Source organism: Galeopterus variegatus, unplaced genomic scaffold (assembly GCF_000696425.1).
Source record: "Galeopterus variegatus unplaced genomic scaffold, G_variegatus-3.0.2 Scaffold6288, whole genome shotgun sequence".
Taxonomy (NCBI): Eukaryota; Metazoa; Chordata; class Mammalia; order Dermoptera; family Cynocephalidae; genus Galeopterus; species Galeopterus variegatus.
In genome coordinates, this window is record NW_007732399.1 from 61,532 (window position 1) to 85,523 (window position 23,992).

The 23,992-nt window shown below is 41.5% G+C and overlaps 1 protein-coding gene across 1 annotated transcript in view; it reads left to right on the top strand.

Moving 5' to 3' along the window:
* The window catches only part of LOC103606098 (voltage-gated potassium channel subunit beta-1), a 78,936-nt gene that overhangs the window by 49,138 nt on the left and 5,806 nt on the right, over positions 1-23,992 (top strand). Inside the window, exons 7-11 of the mRNA XM_008590693.1 lie at positions 6,741-6,826; positions 7,497-7,617; positions 8,687-8,781; positions 15,841-15,961; positions 22,246-22,334. Of these exons, the coding sequence (XP_008588915.1) occupies positions 6,741-6,826; positions 7,497-7,617; positions 8,687-8,781; positions 15,841-15,961; positions 22,246-22,334 (512 nt within the window). The remainder of the gene's footprint in view (positions 1-6,740; positions 6,827-7,496; positions 7,618-8,686; positions 8,782-15,840; positions 15,962-22,245; positions 22,335-23,992) is intronic.

A 23,992-nucleotide genomic window follows, 5' to 3' on the forward strand; every position in this document is an offset into this window, starting at 1 on the left:
GATCAAATCAATATTATTAGCATATATATTATTACAAATTGTACTTATTCTTTATGCCCCTGTCCAATCTCTCCCCATCTCTCTCTCCCCTCCCACCTCTGGTAACCCTAGATTTCTTCTCTTCTTCTGAAAGAGTAATGGTTCCTCTGTGATTTGTGGCCTAGATGATCCGTCCAGTGCTGAGAGAGGTGTGTTCAGGTCCTCCACTATTACTGTAGAGCAGATGCTTCTTCTGTCACTCTGGAACAGATTTTTCAAGAGAGATGTCCTCTTCTTTTCTTTGGCCTCCACTGGTGACTCTCCTTGTGTCAATGCACTCGAATGGCTGTCAAGCCATCTGCATGGTGGTTGTGGCATCTAGCCACTTTTGCAGCAGCCGTGGTTATTGAGGTGGCTGCGGTCACAAGGAAGTGATATTTTTAATGTGCTCCTTGCCTGGTTGGAGGAGAAGGAGTTGGTCCCTGGCTCCATACCTCAGGACCCCTGGCAGCCCCGTGGCACCTCACTTTCAAACTTAGTAATTCAGGGCCTTTGGACTTTAGCTAAAAGTGAAGCTAGAAGTGTCTCTTTTCAATAACCTATTCCACATTTCAGAATAAGGTTCTGAAATCACATTTGGACAATATCAAAGGCTCACTTCAAACTGTGTAGGGTCAGGGAAAAGCAGTGTATTGCAGAGCAGAGAGGTTGAGGACTATGTGCCCTGTAGGGAGGGTTCTCAGGGTAGCTTCAAGGTAGATGACAGTGCATGGTCCTTGGAGACATAAATTGCCATTCCTGGGTCAGAGTTTTAAACAAGATTCAATTCTCCAGATAGCAGAGGTTTTACCATCTTGGTTTGGTGCATGAATTCCTTTCTAGTTCCTTGAATATGGTCTTGTTCTGATCCAGAATCATTTTGGCCAACGCCCTGATCCAGAAAGCCTATTCTCTGTAAACTATCTTGTAAAGACAACTCTTTTTCTAAGCTTTGACAGATCAGATGCACACACAAACCCATTTCTGGCTCTTTTTTCAGAGTCATCAGATTTGAGGTCTTTCTTCAAGGAAGTAAAAAGATAGCTCATATTTCCTAAACCATTTATACATACCATAAACTACCAGTGTATTAAACATAAAGGGATGGGTGGATATAATCACACACAAGGCATCCACATGCACAAATACACAACAGGGTCAATGAAGTAAGTGCCCTGTGATTTTCTGTCCCCAACCCACCTTCTCTCACAACGCACTATGCACAAAGTCTTCCAAGATGACCAGTCACAGAACTTCAGTGCTAAATGTGGCCTTATAGACTATCTGCTGAGACCTTGCCCAAGTGACTTTATCTTTCTGAGTCTCAGGTTCTTCATTGATAAAATCGGAATTAAAATATTATCTACCCAGTTATTACAAAAATTACGTATGTGCTCAATTAATGTCAATTAATGTCTATTCATTTGCACTGAAGAAATTGAGATCCAGCAAGGTCAAGAGATGTGTCCCAGGTTAGTGACTGTGACAGAGAAACACACACACACTCACACACACACACACACACACACGCACACACACACACACACACACACAAAAGGCCAATGTCTCTGGAATCCTGGTGCGTGCTCTGTAAGATGAATGGGTCTAGGTTCTCCTCACACAGTCAGCAAACCTTTTTTTTTTTTTTTTTTTTTTTTGTTTTTTTCCATGTCCGGCAACGGATCGCAACCCTCAGTGTTGCCCCCATACCGGACCGGGGACCGGCAACGGGATCGCAGCCCTCGGTGTTGCCCCCGCGCCTCGCTCAGCCAGTGAGCGGGAACCGGTCTGTATGTGGGATCCGAACCCTCGGGTGGGAGCGCCGCCGCGCTTCCCAAGCGGTGCACTTATCCAGTGCGCCACCGGGCCGACCAGTCAGCAAACCTTTAAGGCCTGTGGCTTGTGGTCCATACTAAGCATGACTTCACTCCATTTATGGGTACAAGGTATCCAATCCTGTGAGAAAAGACAGTCCTCTGTCTCCAGGCACTAAGCTGAACACTCAGAGAGGACTCACGAGAGCCCAGGGATGAAGAACTGATAGAGATGCAAGAGGAAACAGAGGCACAGTCCTAAACCACCACCACAACCACAAGCTTCTGAGGTTAAACAAGTAAATAAACAGCTGAAGGTAGATAAAGGACAAAGAGCTGGTTTGAAGTAAAAATTGTGTCCAGGTGTAGACCTATTTTTTATTAGTGTTTACAATAACTCCTATGATGAAACCAAGTCCCTGCATTACACCAGTGTTCCGGCCTCTCCCAGGTCCTTGCCACTGAAAAAAGAAAGGATGTGATATCAGTTAGGTCAAACCATATGACACTGCCAATATTCAACCATTTATGGCCTCCAAAAACAGCAATTTCATCTGTTTAAACCTAGAACACATTAGTGTTTAAAGCAGTGCCCTTGCTTATTAGATATTCTCTCTCTTTTATTTTTTACATTATAGAAGTATGATAACACATTTACAGAAAACTTGGAAAATACAAAACAAAATTACATATAATTTCACTATATAATACAATTATTACTTTGTGTGTTCATTCTCAGTATTTTGTAAGCATATTTGAAATATTTATAATTGTTAATATTCAACCTCTTAATTATGCCTTTAAACAATTAACTTTTCTGCCTGTTTCCTCATCTAGAGTAAGAAGATTACCTCTGGATTATCTCTAAGGTTTCTTTTGGTTTTATCATTCTGTGTCTATGGCCAGGTTAATTTGAGTATATTTTGTTTGATCAAAACACTAATTTCTACACATTTGTATTGTCAGTTCTTATGGTTTATTGTTCATGCAGTAACTATTTGCATACAACTTTCAAAGTTCTAGCGAACATTTCCCATGAAAAAATGTTTAATGTGAGCCACCATTTTTGCCTGAGGTCCAATTAAAAATCTTAAAATATTTATTAACAAAAGTTTTCACTCAGAATAAATCATCATATTAATTCCTTTGGCATGAAATGCATGTTTTTAAACACAGATGATCTGTATTACTGAAAGAAGAATGTCACTGAAATGTCAGCATCTCAGCCTATTTGAGAAGAAACAACCAGGATCATATCCTGCTTACTTGTTACTCTTTCAGATTTACAAATAGGTCTATGCGCATTATCCCATGTCAAGCTTTGAAAGAATTCCACAGAATCATTATCACCCTCAATTTACTGAGAGAAATGGAACACTCAGAAGCAAAATCGACTTGTGGCACTTGTAGAGCGCCAGCTGCGTGCTAAGGATACAGGAATGACAGAGAGAGCTGCCTGGGGCCTGTGAGCCCTAGCGAGGCATCACCGGGTGAAAGAATAATGACTATTCCAACCTGAAAAGGAGCACAGAGGGAAGATTTAACAAAGACTTTCGATAGCTTAGATGGTTTTTCTCAAGCTTCTGCAATTTGAGCTCTAATAAAACTAATACAAAGGTTGCAGCTTATTGAAGAAGGCTAGGACCTGGTCCTCCATATTTTTATCAAATTCCCCAGGTGATTCTGATTCATACCAAAATATGTGTGTGTGTGTGTGTGTATCAATCATAGTGATTGTTTGCGTAAGGCAAATACCTAAAGTGAAGGTTAAATTATAGCATGAAGAATTATAGCAGGAGGAAATGTGAGACGAAGTTTACACCCACTGAAGTGTGTGTGTGTGTGTGTGTGTGTGTGTGTGTGTATCATAGTGATTGTTTGCGTAAGGCAAATACCTAAAGTGAAGGTTAAATTATAGCATGAAGAATGTGTGTGTGTGTGTGTGTATCAATCATAGTGATTGTTTGCGTAAGGCAAATACCTAAAGTGAAGGTTAAATTATAGCATGAAGAATTATAGCAGGAGGAAATGTGAGACGAAGTTTACACCCACTGAAGTGGCTTACTCGGGCATGGTATAAAGTGTGGTTCTCAAACTTTACTGCATATCAGAATTGCTTGGAGGACTGGTTAAAACATAGACTGCTGGGCCCCAGCCCCAGAATTTGTAGTTTATAGGTCTGGTGTAGGGCCCTAGAATTTGAATTTGTAACAAGTTCCCAGGTGCTCCTTAATGCTGCTGGCCCAGGGGTAAACTTTGAGACCACTGGTAAAGACAAGCACATTGGTTCTAAACTCTGGTGTCACACTAGAATCCTCTAGGATGAGTTTTTAAAATATTGATGCCAGGGCCTCACCCCGCAGATTTCTGATGTAACAGAACTTCGGTGGAGCTGGGATGTAAGTAGTTTGTAAAGCCCCTGGGTGTTTCTAATGTGCTGTCAGGGTTGAGAACCACTTGGGCTAAGGCTTCTGGAAAAGTCGGGGAGTGTGGGTAGGGGGAGTCACATTTAGTCCTGGGTTATCAGATGTAGTTATATTTGTCTGAGTGTCCTTCCCCAGAGGCAGGTAATTGTAATGCACTAAATGATCTTTCTAATGTCCTTTTCCCCATTCAGAATCAATGACCTGCCTAGGATGCTTTTAAAATGCATTTCCAACCTGCCTCCTTAGAGCAGGAGGCAGCGCGTCAGTCTCAAAATGCATTTCCATCATCCACGTGTAAAACAGCAGCATCTAGACTAGGTTGATTTTTTCTTTCAACAATGCTGCCCTCTAGTGTCCTTATATATGAGAATCATGTAAAAATCCACCTCAGCCACCAGTATGGTCATTTCCTGTTAGAAGGGCTAACAATTAATTAGGGGAATTTTTCTGACATTAAAAAAAATAAACGAATTTCATATACATTAAATTAAACTTTAATTCATGGCAACATGAATCTCCAACTGCGGCCTCTCACTTCTGCAGTTTTCCCCTGCTTTTTGTACTGCAGGCTCCTCCAAGGACAAGAATTCCTGGAGTTCTCCTTTCCCCATTCCACCAAGCCCATCTCTTTAGTGTCAAAAACCAAACAAATCAGTGAGGCAGAAATTACTAGTAATCAAAGGACCTGAGGCATTGGGATATTTTGAAGAGGCTCGCCTTCGTTTTCCTCACTTCTCACACCTGCCTCTTTTCCAGTTGATTCATAGTTTACTGAGAATAGAATTCCTCAAACAGGAGATCCCATGTCTTTCCGTGATGAGTTCTACAAACCTACCTGGTCCCACCACCCTGACATAAGTGTCCAGCCCTCTACCTCACTTTATCAAGTCTCTCTCTCCCCTCCTTCCCAGCCCCATCTCTTTTATCAATAACTCCCTCTTTCTAGATCACTCCAATGGCATAAAAGCTTACTCTTACACCTCTTTAAAATAAAACTCTCCTTTGGCTCTGCATATCCCTTCAGCTACCCAGGTTGTCCCTAAAGCCTCCTAAAAATCACCTTTGCTTTATAGAGAATGAATTATATAGGATTAATTTCTGAATAATAATTTGGGAGTCTTTCTCCAAGAAAGAAAAACATTTTGCTTATAAACCAAATTTTACCTCTCTTGGACAATGGTAAATAAAGACATTCCCATCTTTTAAAAATCACCTTTGCTTTATAGAGAATGAATTACATAGGATTAATTTCTGAATAATAATTTGGGAGTCTTTCTCCAAGAAAGAAAAACGTTTTGCTTATAAACCAAATTTTACCTCTCTTGGACAATGGTAAATAAAGACATTCCCATCTTCCAAACAAAGAAACCAAGGACAATTTAAAATAGCTTACATAGGCCAAACAAGCAAAGAAGCTGAGTCCCTAACTCTGGCTGTCTCATTCCAAATCCTGTCCCCTAACAATTTAGACAGTTCCTTCTTATGAGAAATAAAAATAGGAATACATCTACCTCAACTCTACTTTGAGACAAGGATTTGATTCTTCTGAATGACATTTAACCTACTGGTATTACTGGGACACAGAGAAGCCCAAGGCCTGTGACCCCTTAAAAATGTCAAATGACCTGGGTGTTTGGCCAACCTGCTTTGTACAGAAATCCAACCCTGTGAATTTTCACTAAATTGAACTTGAGGCTCTCCATGCTCTCTAGTTCTGCATCACATCTGGCTGGTGCCAAGAGATTAGCTCAGCTCCACCCCTCCAGGGAAGAAATTCATCTTCCTGTTTAGGAAATGTGATGTCAAGCTGAAAGAGGCTGATGAGCAAACTGGGTGGGACCAGGAGCAGGCGGCCCTGATGAAATCAATTACATGGGTGTCTAAGAACAAAATTTAGTTCAAAGTGGTCAAGGACAGGGTGTGTCACTGTGTGCTGTGAGCCACTGTGGCTTCAGCTGTTTGCTCAGCATTTAAAGTTTATCTTTCTGCTAAACACGTTGTTGTTGAGTCATCTCTATTAAATAGCCACTCTGTGTGCCACCCAGCTAGGCAAATCCAGCATACAAAGACAGGCCTTCTACCCTCAATGACCTTGCATTCTACAAAGTCCAAACAAATGCTTCCCCTTACTTCTCACTTCAGCGAGCAATGTACCCAGGTTCTGAAAGAGGTTAATCATGTATTCATCAGTCCAAGAAACATCAAGCAATAAAGAAATAAAGTGGTCATTATGTTTTTAATATCATTTAGTAATTTGTTGCTGCAAACTGAAAATAAAAATGTCAGTTTATCTAAAAATACCATCAGCCTCCAAACCATCAATATTTCATGTTGAACTATTATGTTGTCACCAGTGTCAAAGGAATTATATTTATCAAACGAGCAATTACATTAAAATTCTAAGCTTTGGGAAAAGGAAAAATATATATATAACTGAAAAGTAGAGAAACTCATGAAATGCTGTCTGTCTGGCCTTCCATAGAAATTGTTCGAGCCATGACACATGTGATAAACCAAGGCATGGCTATGTACTGGGGCACCTCGCGGTGGAGTGCTATGGAGATCATGGTAATTTAATTTCTATTTTAAATGGCTTTTGAATATGTTACTGTTTTTCAGATATCATGCATAAATTGCAAGATCTTTTGCAAGTTTTTCTCAAAATCACTATGGTCCTGGAATTCTACGATCAATCCTGTCATAGAGATGAATACTGGGGCTGGTGCTCATTAGTTCAGAACACAACAGAGAGAGGCTAGGTCTCTGATGGGAATTATGTTCTGGCATGTTCTCTGATAGCAAGAGGGTGAAGTGAATTTCACAGCTAATGAGATATATGAACAGAGTATTCTAGCTTTCTTATAAAAAACTGTATTAATTAATAACTATACTGTTTATGAATGCTATAAGATCACTTTCATATATTAGTCTAAGTTTTATTTCTTTAGGATCCTGAAAATAGTCAAACTACGTTTTCTAATAGTACATAATTCACACATTGACTGATTTGCCCTGGACTTTACTCAGTCCAAACACTTTGAAAGAATAATAGGGATTTCCTACATTTGGTATTGCTCTTAGTAAAACTGGTGGTATAACTTGGTTTATTATTTGGCATCCTGCATGTTTCTTGGCTTGCACTGATTTCACTAAAGTGAACATTTCACATGCATATGAATCACAGTGAAGCCTTATCTCTCATCAGTATAAATGCAGTTGCAATCTCATTTCTCCCTAGGAAGCCTATTCTGTAGCGAGACAATTCAATATGATCCCGCCAGTCTGTGAACAAGCCGAGTACCACCTTTTCCAGAGAGAGAAGGTGGAGGTCCAGCTGCCGGAGCTCTACCATAAAATAGGTAACCTTCAAAATCAAATCTATTGAGTATTTTTAACAATAGGAAAATCAGCAATTCCTAAAAAAAAAGTGTTACTGAAATGCTTTTCAAAATGTCTGTAATTAATATAGGGAATTAAGAATCATGCATTGAGACGGTGGCAGAATCAAACGTGCCTGTGTTTAGTCTACAGGGTATCACTGATGAAAGCCAAGCAGAGTTGTAAATTGTGACTCGCATATAAGCTGTACTCAGCAGGTGTTCAAACAATGCATACAGAATGAAGGGAAGAACAAATGAACGAGCTCATTTTTCATAGAGTGCTTGCTCTAGCCCAAGCATGCACCTTTGAGTGGACTATGACTGCTTTCCCCCCAATCATGGATATACACATCTGTATCTCTTACTCTGGGCCTGGCACTGAGTTAGATATGGGGAGCTCAACAACTAGCAAGCCAGGCACCACATGTTTGTGTAGGTAGAAGTAATGCTTTCAGAGATGGGGAGCAAAATATAGACATAACATATACACGAGAAATTTGGACATCAGAAAAACATAGATAAGCCATATTTTCATGCTTAGTTATCAAAATGGTTTCCAGAAATAACGTTCTTCCTAAGAAATAGAAGTTCATATGAGCAAGAACATGCTGGGCAAGGAAAAAAAATAAAAATTCAACCACAGTAATCATAACTGTTATTATTGCTATCACTTATTGAGTGATACCAGGCATTGTGCTCCTATTATGTACCAGGCACTGTGTTAGGCACTAAATGGACAAATGAAACACTGAATTTTTCTGCAAGCAGAAGTGCTTACCCATGAGTGTAAAAAGAAACGTGAATTTTGGACATCAAAAAATCATGGAAAAGCCATATTTTCAAGCTTGCTAATATGACCCGCTCCTAAGAACTGACAGTGCATGTTTAATTGGTTTATAAAAATATAATTTGTAAATGTCTAAATTGTGATGAAAAGATGTGTGCTGGTATTAACTCATTTATCTGGCCAGCTTTTCCCTGTAACTAACCAAGTTCTGTTTAAACACCAGTTTGCACAAGCAACTCCTAAGTTTTTTTCCTTTCGTAGGGGTTGGCGCAATGACATGGTCTCCACTTGCCTGTGGAATCATCTCAGGAAAATATGGAAACGGGGTGCCTGAAAGTTCCAGGGCTTCGCTGAAGGTATTTTTCTCAATTTCTAGAAAAGAGTCTGGAGTGGGAGGAGGAAAAAAAATTGATTAAAATAGCTCTGCAACGGCCTAGGGCTTCCCAGCACAGGCAGACTGCGGCCTTGGCCAGGGCTGGTGGCCTTGGCTAGGCCAGTGGCCTCTGGCAGGCTCCCCTGAGCCTCCTGGAGGTCTCTGCTTCTGGCCAGGCATCAGTCAGCCCTTCATAATATGCCTGTACAGAAAATTCTCCTCCTCTGGGGACTGGGGGGAAAGTACCCAATGACCTGGTTGGACTTGTAGAGCTAAAGTCCCTACACTGTTATTTATGCTTACATGAAAGAAGGCATTCCATTGCTGGTTTGAAACTGACAAAACGTAAAATCCTTTTTCTACGTAACAGGATCTAATTTTACTTCTCTTGACAAAACAAAATTTAAGCCATAGAGGCTTAATCGAAATGAGGCAAACAGTTATAGCTGAGTGTGGTTTGAGGTTGGTTGACATTTTTATCATGTTGGGGGTGGAGGAAAGGAGGGAGGGCCTCAGGAGACAGATTCACAGCAAAGCCTCTCTCACTGGGGCTCTATGACTGGCATTTGTAGAAATCAACTGTGGCCACTAAATCTTGTAGCTTAAATTCTGCTCTGAAGCATAAAGATATTCAAGATCATTGACACAAAATTACCTCCATGAAAGAGATTTTGATGACTAATTTATTGGAGAGTACTCCAAACATTTCTCCTTACAAATAACATGTCTGTTTTTAAAAACTTGAATGTGTAATAACATCAGAATCACAAATTACTCTGTAATGAATGTGAAGGGAGAGAGAATACAGACATTTAAAAATTCAGACAAGCCGAAGTCCTACTAAAAGGAAGCATAAGTCTGACACAGCCTCTTGCCTCCATCAGCACTAAGTTATTGGCAGAACAGCTCAAGTCAAGCCCAAACTACCAACTCTTTAGTCAGCGTGGCTGTAACCACTCTGGGCTTCCCTAATCAGAACCTTAAGGCTCTAGGTGTTTCACTCTCTCTTCTGCCTGTAACAGTTCAGCATCTAGCTTGTTTGTTCTCTAAAATAATAGATTAAATATCTCCTCAGGCATGTTGACATGGTCCTGTTTCTAGCTTTGTATTAACACAAAAAACAGTTATCCCTATCCCAGAATATTAAACAAGGTCTTGCTCCTAAAAATTGAAGATTGTTCTGAACCAAGTCTAAACAAGTCAACAAAGAAAAACTAAAAGCATCTTAGGGAAGACGGTATAAAAGAAAGCAGGCAATAAGGAAGAGATGGAGGGAGGGAAGCATTAAGAATCACAATTTTACTGAGCACCTTCTGTGTGCCAAGCACCAAGCTAAGTGTTTTCATTCTTCTCCTTTTAGCCTCACAAAGAGAAATAGATACAGGTGACTTTTAGTCTATTGTAGCTAAGCATATTGCTGTATGTTTCTTCAGAGGCTGTCTGAAAAATTCAAAATACTTCTACAGATGCTGCTTATTTGTTCTCACACCAGCCTTATGAGAGGGCAGACTTTTTCCAGATGCAGAAACTGAAGGACAAAGACATTAAATAACAATCCAAGGCCATAAACTCATAACAGATAAAGTTGATATTAGAACCCAGGTCTCCTGGCTCTGTTAATTATCTCCCCCAGAGACATCTTTGTTTCCCTTTAAATCCAGGTTTTTAAAGGAGGAAGAAATAGCTATGCTGTATTTGGAGTGTATGATTGTCTAATCTCCGTCACTGTTTGGGTAAAGCTTGCAAACAGCTGAAAGAGTTTCCACAAATTCAGTAGCAAAAGGACTTTCAAAATATTTGAAGGGGGCTAAGACCAAAAACAGCTTGGGAAGTATTTCTCTTGCTGACTTTTATAAAGTCAAGTCAGTATCTCTTGGAATATCCCTAACAGTAAACATTAAGAGCTCTCAACAGATGAAAGGCACCTGATCACAAAGCATGCTTCCTTAGAGCTCCGCAGACTCTCAAGGCTCTAAATGATCAACCTGAGTATTTTTGGAGTAATACATATGTACTTAGGAAAGCTGCTTGGGTACAGTTACTAAAAGCAAAAAGATAAAAATAATAAAAGCAAATAGCGCAACCTTAGGAGTGAATGGAGATGCTAACAACAACAACAACAATAACAATGATAATAATAATTCAAAGATAGATCGTTGGGCAAATAGATAAACTGGCAACGTTCACTTTCTGCTAAAACAGAATATGTAAAAGGTTTGTTTCACATCAATTATTGTTATGCCAATAAAATTAAGATGCTAATATTTTGTGTCTGTTGTAAGTATTGAACTGCAATTGAAGGACAAATTAACACAGTATTAAAAATACCTATCCGGGGTTCTTTTAGAAAGTAATACTCCCCAGGGGATTTTCTGGGCAGCCTCCTCTGACCCCACTACTCTGCCAATGACTCTGAATCTGTGTCATCAGCTCTGACTTCACTGCTGAGATGCACACCACCATTACTTCTTTATGTCTATTAGACATCTCCAAGTGGATGTCCCACGGGTATCAATCGGACCTAGTGGAATCTATCCTCACCTCTGGAGCCTGCCCTTCCTTCTTGGTTAACGGTGCTTCTACCCGTCCATCTGGTCATCCTAGTCAGAAGCCAAGACATTATCTCAGACTGTGTCCTTTCCTTCCTCATTCCTGTCCAACAAGGCACCAAATCCTCGGACCACATCCTGACTCTCAGGTCCACCCCCTGCATAGCTCTTGTTTAGATCGTCATCGTTTCTCACCAGGTTTACTACAACAGCCTCCCATCTTAACTCTGATTTCTTCCCCTTTTCTCAACAATCCACCATTGTGACCAATTATCTTCCTAAAAGATTAAACTCACCTGCTTAAAATCCTTTAATGACTTCTCAATCATTACTTATAGGACAAAGCCCAAACTCCACAACAAAGCATTGTAGAAAATCCCTTTGGGATCTAAGCTGAGTCTACTTTTCCATTCCTGTCCCTTCCCATATCATGCTACTTTATTTTCTACCCAAATGCACTGTACTCTCCTTTGCTCCCCAGAGATGTCCTATTTTCAGCCTCTTGTGGAACCCCTCATCATCCCTAAGGACAAAGCTTGGTTGTCTTCACCTCTGCTAAGACTGTCCTAACTTTACAAAACTGAGTTCTTTGCACCTTCTCTAGTATTCCATAAACTCTTCTTACAGAGTCTTAGAATTCTCTGGTTGCAAGTGACAGAGCACAATGCAAACTAGTTTAATCAAAGAAGGGGAACTCCGTCAGTTCACATAGACAATCCCTGGGAAGGATGGAGTGGGGCTGGCCTCAGTAGTGACTCCATCCATGGACTTGAACATTGTCAGGACTCTGTATCTCCTGTGTTTCTCTCTGCGTGTGGAATCATTTTCTTAAACTACAAATGGGTTGCAGGTTTACATCCTTAAAGGCATATAACCTGAGAGAAAAGAGATCTTTTCTTTACCAGCTTCAGTCCAGAGAAGACTGGCTAAGCTTGGGTCATATGCCAACCTATGAAACCAATGACAGTGGCCAAAAGGGTAAGGACCTATGATCAGCACAGGTCATGTGGGGTGTTTTCCATTAGAAGGCAGTGCAACATAGCTTGTGAGAAAATTATTGAAGTGGGGGCAACTCAGCTACAAAATACTTCTCAAGTTACTAGGTAATGATCTGTGAACATCTGTAGGACAGAAACAGAAACTTACTCATCTAACTCATCACAGCACACATTTAATGGGCACATTAAACATTTGTTGAATGAGTTCAATGAGCCATAATAGAAGATCAATAAAGTCTGATCAAGAGACCAGATGTGTAGCTTTTAAATTGGAATTTTAAATAAAAATGAATAGTGCAATAAAATTTATTAGCAGCTCTTCCCTGTTAGCAAAATGCTTTCTAGAAAAATTATAGAAGTATGTACCCCTCTGTCAAAGGAACACAGGAAACACGCAGAGCTAGGTGAAGTTCAGGGAGCGCAGCAGTCCAAGTGCTCCAGGTGTTCACATGAAGAACATTATATTGAAATTTCAGAAGGAAATTTTTTAGCTCCAGCATTTTACCTAGAGATTCCAACCTCAATAGTGAAGATTTTGTTGTTGTTTTGAGTCAAAGATTTTGATGTATAAATAGAAATAGTCAATGATCTTGGATGCTAAATTACTCTGTACAAGGTCCAGACATAAATGCAAATGATTCTGTCCGTGGCTCTCTAGTTTCTGCCTGAGTTCCAATCCAGGATTAACTCACAGCCAATTAGGGGCTTTGGGACAAGTCTCACAGACTATTCTTACCCCAGCATCATTACCTATAAAATGAGGAAACAGATAATGGTCACAGCATTGAGAGAGGGAAAAGAAACGGACTTTAGGAAAACTTAGGAGAATTTTGTGACATATATAAAAGTAATAGCCCACTAATCTGTAGCGAAAAGCTCAGTCAATTGTTCCTTTGACAAATATTTACTGAGTGCACCTGGACTTTGTGCTGGCTGCTGAGGATACAGGGATAGATGGGAGTCTTAACCCTCCAGGAATAGCTCAGGAACTGGCAAGTGAGACAGGCATATGAAGGGGTGAATTATGAAACAACGTGGAATCCACAAGCACTGTGGAGTCCCACAGGACTGCTGGCAGTGTCGCAGTGCACCGAGGAGGGGGTGTCCGTGCTCAATCTGGAAGACCAAAGAGATTTATTTGTACCCTGCAGAGCTCGTTCCTCTGCCTCCTCCCTCAACACCATATTGGCTGAGCCCTTCATCTGTGCCAACCACAGTGTCAGGACTAGAGGTGCTGACATGAACAGCAGGCCACCCCTGCCTTCTAGTTGCTCAATTTAGAAAGACAGATCAACATCTAATCAAATTACTGTAGTGCAGCGGGGTTAGCGATAGAATAGGGTTGGAAGAGAAGATTTCATCTTTTAATTCACGGATTACTGCCCACAGCCAGCAAGCTGGGTTTATTATTGAGCACAACCACACCCTCCACCAAACTTCTTACAAAAAAACACAGGTTTACTCCCATATTTAATATTTTAACTAAGCCTCATCTACTCCCTCTGTTAACATTTTCCCATTTGTAAAGCAGTGAAAGTTGTTTATTTCCAAAACACCTTTCCTTTTGTATGAGGGAAGCTCTATAAAAACTGTATGTCTACTTTTTAAAAACCCTAACCTGCTTATATTTTTCACTGATTAAAGCAACAATGATATATGGTGTTGAGCATGGGGAGAAAGGGACTCAATAAATGAATGTTTGATATTTAGAAGTCTGTTTCTCAATATGGTGTGTGTGTGAGAGAAACATACACACACACACACACACACACAACCTGTAACCCAATTCTAAGAAAAAGAATGCATTGCATATGATGATTCCAAAAATGGAGAAGTTCCATAAGACTGAAAAATAAATCAACCATTCCCTATGTGTGCAGTATGTAATGAAATTTCAGCAACTGTTCAAAAAGCAGTCGGCTATTAGTTTTCAATCTTTTTTTCTTTGTTTGAATAACATTCAGTGCCTGAAAGATGTTGTGAGACTTCAGTAAGGATCCCACTGAGGATTGCAAAAGTAAGTGCAGGGCTCTCTGACATAGCCAGTGCCCTGGTCCAGGAAGGCTGCTTGAGCCTTGATCACAGTGTTCACTGTTCATAACTGTCCACCTCATTACCACTGGCACCAGCTGTCATATCTGGAGAGATGGTCCAGGCCACCCTTCCTCTGGAAGAAGCTGAGGCTTCCTGGAGCTGAGACCGGGAAAACTCTTGGCCATTTCCTCAAGCAAACTCCCAAGTGAGGAGCCAGACCATAAGACTTTGAGATCTTTGAGGCAAACAGAACTAGGGCAACTTGCCCTTCTCTTTTTCACATGTCCAGAATCATTCCAAAAGTCACAACAGAACATAATGTGGTTACCCCTTTCTTTGGAAATACTGTCTTAAAACGATGAAAACAATATCTAAAAAAAACAGAAGCCAGCAGCCTATTGAAATAGTATGGGTGGAGAGTCTATTGCCAGTTGCCAATTGCAGAGCTTTCTGCTGCCTTTGGGAAGGTCTACGGTGGCTATTATGTCACAATGCACACAAAAAAGTCCACATTGCCACACAGTGTTATGGTTTTTATTATTTTCATTTAAATAGACTGACATTCTTGCAAATATTCTTTTCCTTTGGGTGTTGCTGCTTAGCACTAGCTTTGTACGTACAAGCTATTGTTCCCTACTTCATAGTAGGAACAGAGCCTTCTGGAAAGTAGGACATTGAGAAGTTCTCAAAGATTTTTTTCTCTGTATTAGGAAATTAGGCTCACATTATAGTCTACAGATCAGGATCAGTCTCTTCTCATAGGTTTTAAGGAAGTTTTCTGTTTTGAGTTTCCTTACTTTTTAAAGTTTCAATAGTTATACCATAGGAAATACACATTTAGGAAAAGTCTTTATCCAAATCAAAATTTTAAAACTGTACTTGCTTCCCATCAGTTATACCATGTCTGCTTCAGCTAATAATAAAGCCCCATTATAAGAAGAATAAGAGATTAGGAGTGAATTGAAGGCAAGAGGAAGAAAGACAGTTATAACAAGAATGTAAAATAATAGTTTGCTTTGAGCAGAAAGCTTGATGCCCAGCTTTCTTAATAAAAGAGAAACATAATAGACCTTGGTAAAATGTAAGTGCACTTTTTTTCCCTGCTACATTCTAAAATTGGGTTATTCCAATTAGAAACATCATTTCTTCCACTTGGCCGACTAGGATATAATTGCTTATACATCAAAGTCAGAGTTTTAATAACTTTTGTGCATGTCAATCAATTTGAATGGTGAATAACAGTCAAAATCAATCTGTTCTCAACCAATAAACAAGGAGCAAGACCATGGGAAACATTTCTGTGCCTGAAGACATAAGTATCCTTGTCCCTGTGAATCATAAGGGTAAGAGTCAAGAAGATTCAGGAATTCACCACGAAGTTCTTATATTTTATTCAATTAACAGTCTTTGACAGCAAGCCTTTACCAGACATTAACATTTAAATGTTATTCTTATCCCTAGTGCTACCAGTGGTTGAAGGAAAGAATCGTAAGTGAAGAAGGGAGAAAACAGCAAAACAAGCTAAAAGATCTTTCCCCAATTGCTGAGCGTCTGGGATGCACACTACCTCAGCTAGCCGTTGGTAAGAAAACTGCTAAGGGAGGGGGGCTCTGCTGAGATTACAGAAAATATAGTTTTATATTGTTGATCCGTACCCCATCATGATATAATTTCCATTGTAGGGGCTGACTGGTCTCTGAAGCATAAACTCCTGTTTAATACTCTATAAAGTGAATTATTCAGGGTTCCCCAGAATTTTCTACATGCTAAAACACTTTTCTTTCTTCTTTCTCCTCTCTCTTTGTATTGGTCAGTTTTCTGTTGCTTATAACAGAATATGTGAAACTGTGTAATACATAAAGAAAACAGGTTTATTTCTTACAGTTTGGGAGGCTGGGAAGTCCAAGGTCAAGGGGCCACATCTGGCGAGGGCCTGCTTCTCTGTGGGGACTCTTGGCAGAGTCCTGAGGTGTTGCAGGGTATCACATGGCAAGAGGCTAGGCAAGAGCTTATTAACATGGTCACTTGCTCTTTTTATAAAGCCACCAGTGCCCCTCCCATGATAACCTACTCATCCATTAACCCATTAATCCATTAATCCACTCATGAAAGCGTAGCCCTCACGGTCCAATTACCTCCCAAAGGCCCCACCTCTACACACCGCCACATTGAGGATCAAGCTTTCACATGAGCTTTGGAGGGAACAAACATTCAGACCATAGCACTCTTATAATACAGTTTAAACGAGCAAATGTCAGTGAAAATGCACACATCCTCACAAGTGTCAGGGGTGAACTGTGTAGTGACATCCATTTCTACTAGTTCAAGTTTCCATCCCTATTGAAAATAAGTCAGGGTCGGTGAGAGTCTGAGAAAACAGGGCTGCAACAGAAGTCCAAGGCTACTGCCACATGGAAAGCCGATCCTAGAAGAATAGCTTCACCCTGAAACTTCTTGAGGACCATGAAAACTGCTCCTCTAATGCTGTGGAGTCCATGAAAGGTCATGGTCACTGGTAACAATTGAAAACCACATGCACCAGCACTGTCCAACAAAAAGATAATATAAACCACATATTTACTTTTAAATTTTCCAGTGACCACATTAAAAAAGCAAAAAGGAAACAGGTGAAATTGATTTTAATGGATTTTACTTAACCCAATATAACCAAAATATTATCATTTCAACATGTAATAAATATAAAAAATCGAGATATTTTACACTCCTTTTTTTCATACTAAGTGTTCAAAATCCAGGATGTATTTTACACCTACAGCATATCTCAACTCAGGCTAGACACATCTCACGTGTTCAACAGCCACATTGGACACAAAAGTGTTTAGAGGGCCGGCCCGGTGGCGCACTGCTGCAGTGCACCGCTTGGGAGCGTGGCGGCGCTCCCGCCAAGGGTTCGGATCCCACGTACAGACCGGTTCCTGCTCACTGGCTGAGCGAGGTGCGGGAGCAACACTGAGGGTTGCAATCCCGTTGCCGGTCCCAGTACGGGCGCGACACTGAGGGTTGCGATCCGTTGCCGGACACGAAAAAAGACAAAAAAAAAAAAAAAAAGTGTTTAGACTTTCAGTTTCTTTGCTGGGAATATTTGCCAAACTCTGTGATAAGCACTTCATGCTCACTGTCTTGTCTCCTTAATCATCAAAACAATCCTGTGAGGTGTATACTATTACTAGCCCTACCTTACAGATATCACTGATGGATTTGCTATTATTATGTCCACTTTACAAATGAAGAAACCAAAGAATTCATGTGGTAGTAGTGAGAAAGGAATAAGATGAATGTCGATTCTGGAAAAAATTCCTGAGGATTAAGAAACAGAAATTGTGACAAATCAGATACAGTGACCCAATGAGATAAAATGTTCAGGATAAAGTCTATGCAATAAAATAATTTAATAGACTGTTGGTAGCTTGGCCCTTCTGAGGTTGGCAGTCAGGGAAATGTTAGTTCCAGTTCACAGTCATAGAGAGATGGAAACGGGGTAGTTCTGGTGGGGAGTGGGGGCAGAATGCTGTATACCCAAGTCTATGTATGACTATTATGCCATTTTAATCCTTTCTTTAAGAAAAAATCAAAAAATATATTTAATATGATTAGTTAGCATTTGTACAGCTTTAACAAGCACAGCAAAAAATATTAGCTATTTGACCATAGGCAAATTACTTAACCTGACATAAATCTTCTCATCTGTAAAATGGGTACAAAGCTTACAAACTTGCTGAGTAAAGGTAGATTATATACGTAAAGCAAAGAGTAGGTGCTCTGTAAGTGGTGGTGGTGGTGGTGATGATGAACGATGATATTTTTGCAAAGAATCAGACACTCCAGACCTGAAATCCTGTATGCTCCTAGCCATGACATGCAGTCAAAACAACATGCACAAAGAGAAACACATATTCTGCATAGTCATAAATATGATGTTTAGGTAGTAAGGTAAAAGGGTGTATTAAATTTAGCTCTGGAAGAGATGAAGAACATTGTTTTTCTAGAAAGGAAATCTTTATGAGATTTAGACTTTCAGTGGATGTTAGATATACATGAAATACCTTCCTTACAGTCTGTTTAAATTAAAGCATGCTTTTTCTTTCTCCTTCTCCTCCCTCTATGACCCCAGATGTCTTTCTTGCCATTTTTTTTTTCTTCTTTCTTTATAAACAAGTAGTTTTGTTTTTAACCACAGAACTCTCAGAATCAAAAGGGAAATGATTTGCAGGCATATGACCTTTGATCTGCTCGGAGGATGTGGGGGAGGGAGATCCCTGACAGGAAACAAACTCCCTGAACCCAGCCGTGTGCTGGCTCCCCAAGTCACACACCCACACATGAGCCAACATTCACACCTCTATAGTCAACAGGCACTCTGGACGTGCCTGCTGGTGACAATTAGGTAGAGATGCTGATTATCCAGAGTCAGCTGCAGGTGTTACCCGTGGAGTTGGCCAGCTCCGCCCAGTGGGTTTTCCTGTACCCTACAGCCAGTCAGAGAATCTGCTGCTGTTGACATCAGGTAGTTTATGGGTAATAATTTGCCCAGAACCCTGCTTTGTCTTCATAACTCCCACTACAGCCAAAAAAGGGTTCTAAGTGCAAAACAGGAAGTAATGCAGACAAAAAAAGAGTGTGCAAGCGCACACACCCTGGATCACTTGAATTGGAGCCTTTATAGAGCACTTTTCTGCCCATATGGAAGTTTAGCTAGTGGTTGCCATAAAAGGCCCAGGCATAGTAACAGCTTAAGAGTATCAGTAGACAGCATGGTCTTGAGCAAATGGGGCAGAAGAGGTGCTCACAGACATCTGTGCCTGTTTAGTCAACAAACATTTAATAAGTGCCTACTATGTGCCAGGTATTGGGCTGGCTGCTGAGCATCCAACTGCAAATAAAAGCCTGGTGGGCAAGTCAAGAAAAAAAAACAGATCATTTTAATCAGTGTTGTAGTATTGACAAGGACACAGGGGGCTAGGAAATTAAAGAGTAGGGCACCCAACCCAGCCTAGGATTCAGGGAAGGACTTTAGGAGATGACAGGACTCCCTGGGGAATCTTAAATGATGAGTAGATATCAGTGAGGCAAAGGAAGGGAGGAGGCAAAAAGGCATTCCTGGGCCGGCCCAGTGGCACACTGCTACAGTGCGCCACTTGGGAAGCGCGGCGGCACTCCCGCCGAGGGTTCGGATCCCACATACAGACCGGTTCCCGCTCACTGGCTGAGCGAGGTGTGGGAGCAACGCCGAGGGTTGCGATCCCGTTGCCGGTCCCGGTCCGGTCCGGGTGCGACACTGAGGGTTGCGATCCGTTGCCGGACACGAAAAAAGACAAAAAAAAAAAAGGCATTCCTGGCAAAGGGGACAGCTTGAGCAAAGGGCTCTAGAAGGAGGGACAAAAGGAAGAGGAGAAAAACAGCATGATGTTTAAGGATGGAGTGATTTACAAACAGTTCAGTGCTCCTGAAGCACAAAGTTCAAGATAGAGAGATAAGAAGCCGCAGAGATGGGCAAGAAAGTAAGGCTTGCTGGGGTAAGAAACGAGAATTTCATCTTACAGGACGAGAATTTCATCTTACAGGACAATGATGATGTCGGGCACACACTGAGGAACTTTTGGCAAGGGAAGTGGTCTGTACTTAGAGATCTGTGTTTAGAGATGCTGCTGGATGTGTGAAAACTGTATGGGGGAAGTGCAGAGGATGATCCAAGAGGTAGGAAAGCCAGCTATGCAGGAGAGAGATGGTGAGGGCCTGAATGAAGGCAGTGGTGACGGGGATCAAGAGGGATGGACCTGAGCAGTGGTCCCCATATCCACACAATGGAATACTATTCAGCAATAAAAAGAAATGATGCACTGACACACGGGGAAACTAGAGAACATATATATATATGCTAAGTGAAAGAAGCCAGATACGAAAGATCACATATTGCATGATTCCAGTTAGATGAAATGCCCAGAAAAGACAAATCCAGTGGTTAAAATTAGATTGGTGGTTGCCTGGGAATGGAGGTAGGGATAGGGATTTTATTGGGGTGATGGAAATGTTCTAAAAAACTGGATTAAAAATGACAAAGGCTGTACACTAAAAATGGTGATGGCTGGTAAATTTACTAAAAATGACTTAATGTACACTTAAAATGAGTAAATTTTACCTCAATAGTTATTTTAAAACAAAAACATGGTCTCAGATCATCAGCATAAGCATCACTTAGAAGCTTGTTAGAATCAGAAACTCTGGGGACAAGACACAGCAATCAATGTCTCACAAGCCCTCCAGATGATTCTGATGCATGCTAAAGTCTGAGGACCACTGAATTAGAGAAATATTTTGGAGGGATAATCAACTAGACTTGGCAATTAAAAGGACAAGAGGAATCAGAAAAGGACAGACCCTATGGATTACTCCCAAGTTTCCAGATTGTGAGTGCCAAGTTGCTGGTGATGCTATCCAATGAGACTGGGAACACAGCAGGACCAGGCTTAGTAGCAAGAAGTTTACAGTGCCCGAGGGACACCCAGCAGGGAGACCAGCAGACACAGTACCTACCAGTGTGTAGCAACATCTCGTTCCAGGCAGCTAAGGACTGAGAAGTCCACTGTAACAAGAAGGTTCCTGGGGACCCTGGCTTCAGGGACACGGTAGGAAGGAACTGGGATGTGGAGAAGGTGAGTAAGGGACTCTAAACTGACCTTTTAAAAGTTTAAGAAGGAAAGAAGATTGGGGCAGTATTTTGGCAGGTATGAAGAGTCAGAGGAAGTTTATTTTAGGATGGGAGAAATTTGAGCATGTTCTGTTGACAGAAAAAAAGGCAGTAAGAAAAAATAATCCAGGAGAGAAAGAGAGAGAGAAAAGAATGTATAAATCAAGTCTGAGAAAAGGTGAAAAAGTGATGGATCCAAGGCAGTTTGGCCTTGAACTAAAACAGTGCACATGCTCCTCTGAAACTGGAGGATGCGATGTGGACTCCTGTGTAGGTAGGAGAGCAGAGAATTAAGGAACATTCTACTGGATGAACTTAATTTTCTACATTTTAGGAGGAAAGGTCACCTGCTGAGAGTGACAGGGCAGGGGTTGAATAGAGGGCTTAAGGGTAGAGGCTGTCAGGTCATTTCAGGAAAAGGAGAAGGAAGATGACAAGGGCTAGAGGTTGCCAGGCTGGCTGAGGTCCAGCCAGGGGTAGAGACATGAACGCATGGAGGCACCAGACCATTGTTTGGTTCTCCTCAGCACGCTCAGATGCCCTGGAGAAGGAGGAGAAAACACAGACACAGTATTGATGGGGACTTGCTAGAGAAGCAGAGGGAGGAAGAGGAGAGAGAGTCTAAGGGTTGTGAGGGAGTAATTTAATAATCAACTCATGATGAATCTCGAGTTAGGAAGAAAGGGAGGTCCCGGGAGGTGGACAGGTAGGTGAAAACAAAGGAACCAGACACCAGAATCTATGAGGAGTCCACACAACAGGAGAAAAGTGAGATAACGAATAAGATGAAAAACACAGACTATGGGCTAAGGTGGAAAGAGGAATCCAGATATCTGCTGGTGAGCAGTGTGAGGTGTTTTCAGGAACAAGGACGTGTTCCTAGGGTGAGGAGCTAGACTGAATGCGCCAGTTGTTGGGGCAAAGCCTCATGTAGAAGGCCTAAGCCCACAATTCAAATGCACAGATCCTGTCAAATCTTCTACACAACAGGGGATGCTGCACAGGTTTTTAATCCTAGAAAGCACTGTGCATCCTCCACAAAAAAAAAAAAAATGTTAACAAATTTTGGTTGCAACAAACATAGCTGTGGCTGGTGTTTATAAGCTAATCAGTATTTCAGAAGTGCTTTGACACCTGACCCCAGTGTTCTCTCTTTCCAGCCTGGTGCCTGAGAAATGAGGGTGTGAGTTCCGTGCTGCTAGGATCATCCACTCCTGAACAACTCATTGAAAACCTCGGTGCCATTCAGGCAAGTACTGTAGCCCTTTCTAGCAAATTTCAGGAAATTTCATAGTCCTTTTGAAGATGTCTCCAAGCAGTGTCCCATCTCTTCCCACCTGTCCTTCAGGGTGGGGATGAGGGGGACATAAGAAGCAACAGAACTTTCACCATACATGGATCCAGGGATGTCCTCTGCTTATTAATAGGCAATATTCCCAAAGCTCATTTCCCAGGATGGTTTGCTTCTGTAAGACAATGCATTCCAATGTTATACCTGGCAACTGACTTCCCAAGCCTGACCATAAAAGCCTGCTTAATAACCTGCTCGAAATTTAAGTCATAGGATGATATACATGCATCATTTACCCATTTGTCCTTCCCACAAATTTTTAATATTTATTACCAACCTATTGTATGCCAAGCCCCCCTTTCTCTTCCCATAGAATACTGTATCCCCCTCCCATCATAACACTTATGATAAGGTAGTATAATTGTCTGTCTCCCCTGCTGTACTGTAAGCCCCGAGGTCAAAGACCTGTGTCTTTCTAGCTTCTCCACTGATTTCCAGTTCCTATCCTATCACACTATATGGCCTTAGTTAATATTCAAGAAATATCTGTTGAGTGAATGAAAATTTGCTGAGTTTTAAGAGAAATGGACTCAAAATTCTATTCTGAATTTGCAGGATCACACCTGTGTAGAAGCAAATTCAGGAAGCCCAACCCCACTCCCTCCCCCACATGGACGGTCTGCAGTCCAGGGCATTGGATAGAGCCTGCAGCACTACTCTGGGGAGCCTGTAGGGACAGGAGGAAGGGAAGGTGGGAGACAAGGGACGTTCCTGGGAGTGCTACCTAAGGAGAGGTGTGGGGTTTTATGTGTTCAGACCAACTCCCTTTCCCAGAGGCTACATCTCAGTCTTGAGCCTGCCCACTCTCGGCCCTGCTGAAGGCCCTAAGAATGATCTGCCTGCTACTCTCACCATAGCCACTACCTGCCCAAACAGGCAAGGGTGTCTGTTTCCCTCTTGCTCACCGGGGAACAGAACCGTCTCAAAGCTTTTCCCCTGTCCACCTGCCCCTGAAACAAGCAGGAAGGCCTGTTACCTATCCCAAAAGGAAACAGAAGGAAGTGGGGACAAATTTGATTAAACGTAGAATATTTAAAAACCTTTTTAAAAATAGCCCAGAACATGCTGGGGGATAAACGGCGCAGACCTCCTCTCCACCACCTTCGTTAGCACGGTGCGGCTGTCATCACCTCCGCCTCCCTGCTTCCAAGAACTCCCCCAGCCCACAATTCCTCCTAGCTTCTGTCGGTCCCCCGTCCCTGCATGCGGAATGCTCCCTCTCACAAATGCCACCCTACTTTCTCTGATTTTCACTTATGCTCTGGGAAAAGATAAGGCAACACAGTGATGATGAGAAGATAGGGGAACAGTCTGTACACAAAAGAACTCAATTCAATCCAATGATTTCAATTCCCTTAGTGTTTATGGAGCACTTACTCTATGTCTAGCACCATGCTAGGCAGTGGGAACACTGAGATGAATGAACAGTACCTTACCTTCAAAGAGCTCAAAGGCTGGCTGAGAAAAAGTGAATCTACTCCATTCATTCAGCAGATCCTTGAGACCCTACTAGGTACCAGGTACTGGGGACACCACAGGAAACAAGATATCATCCA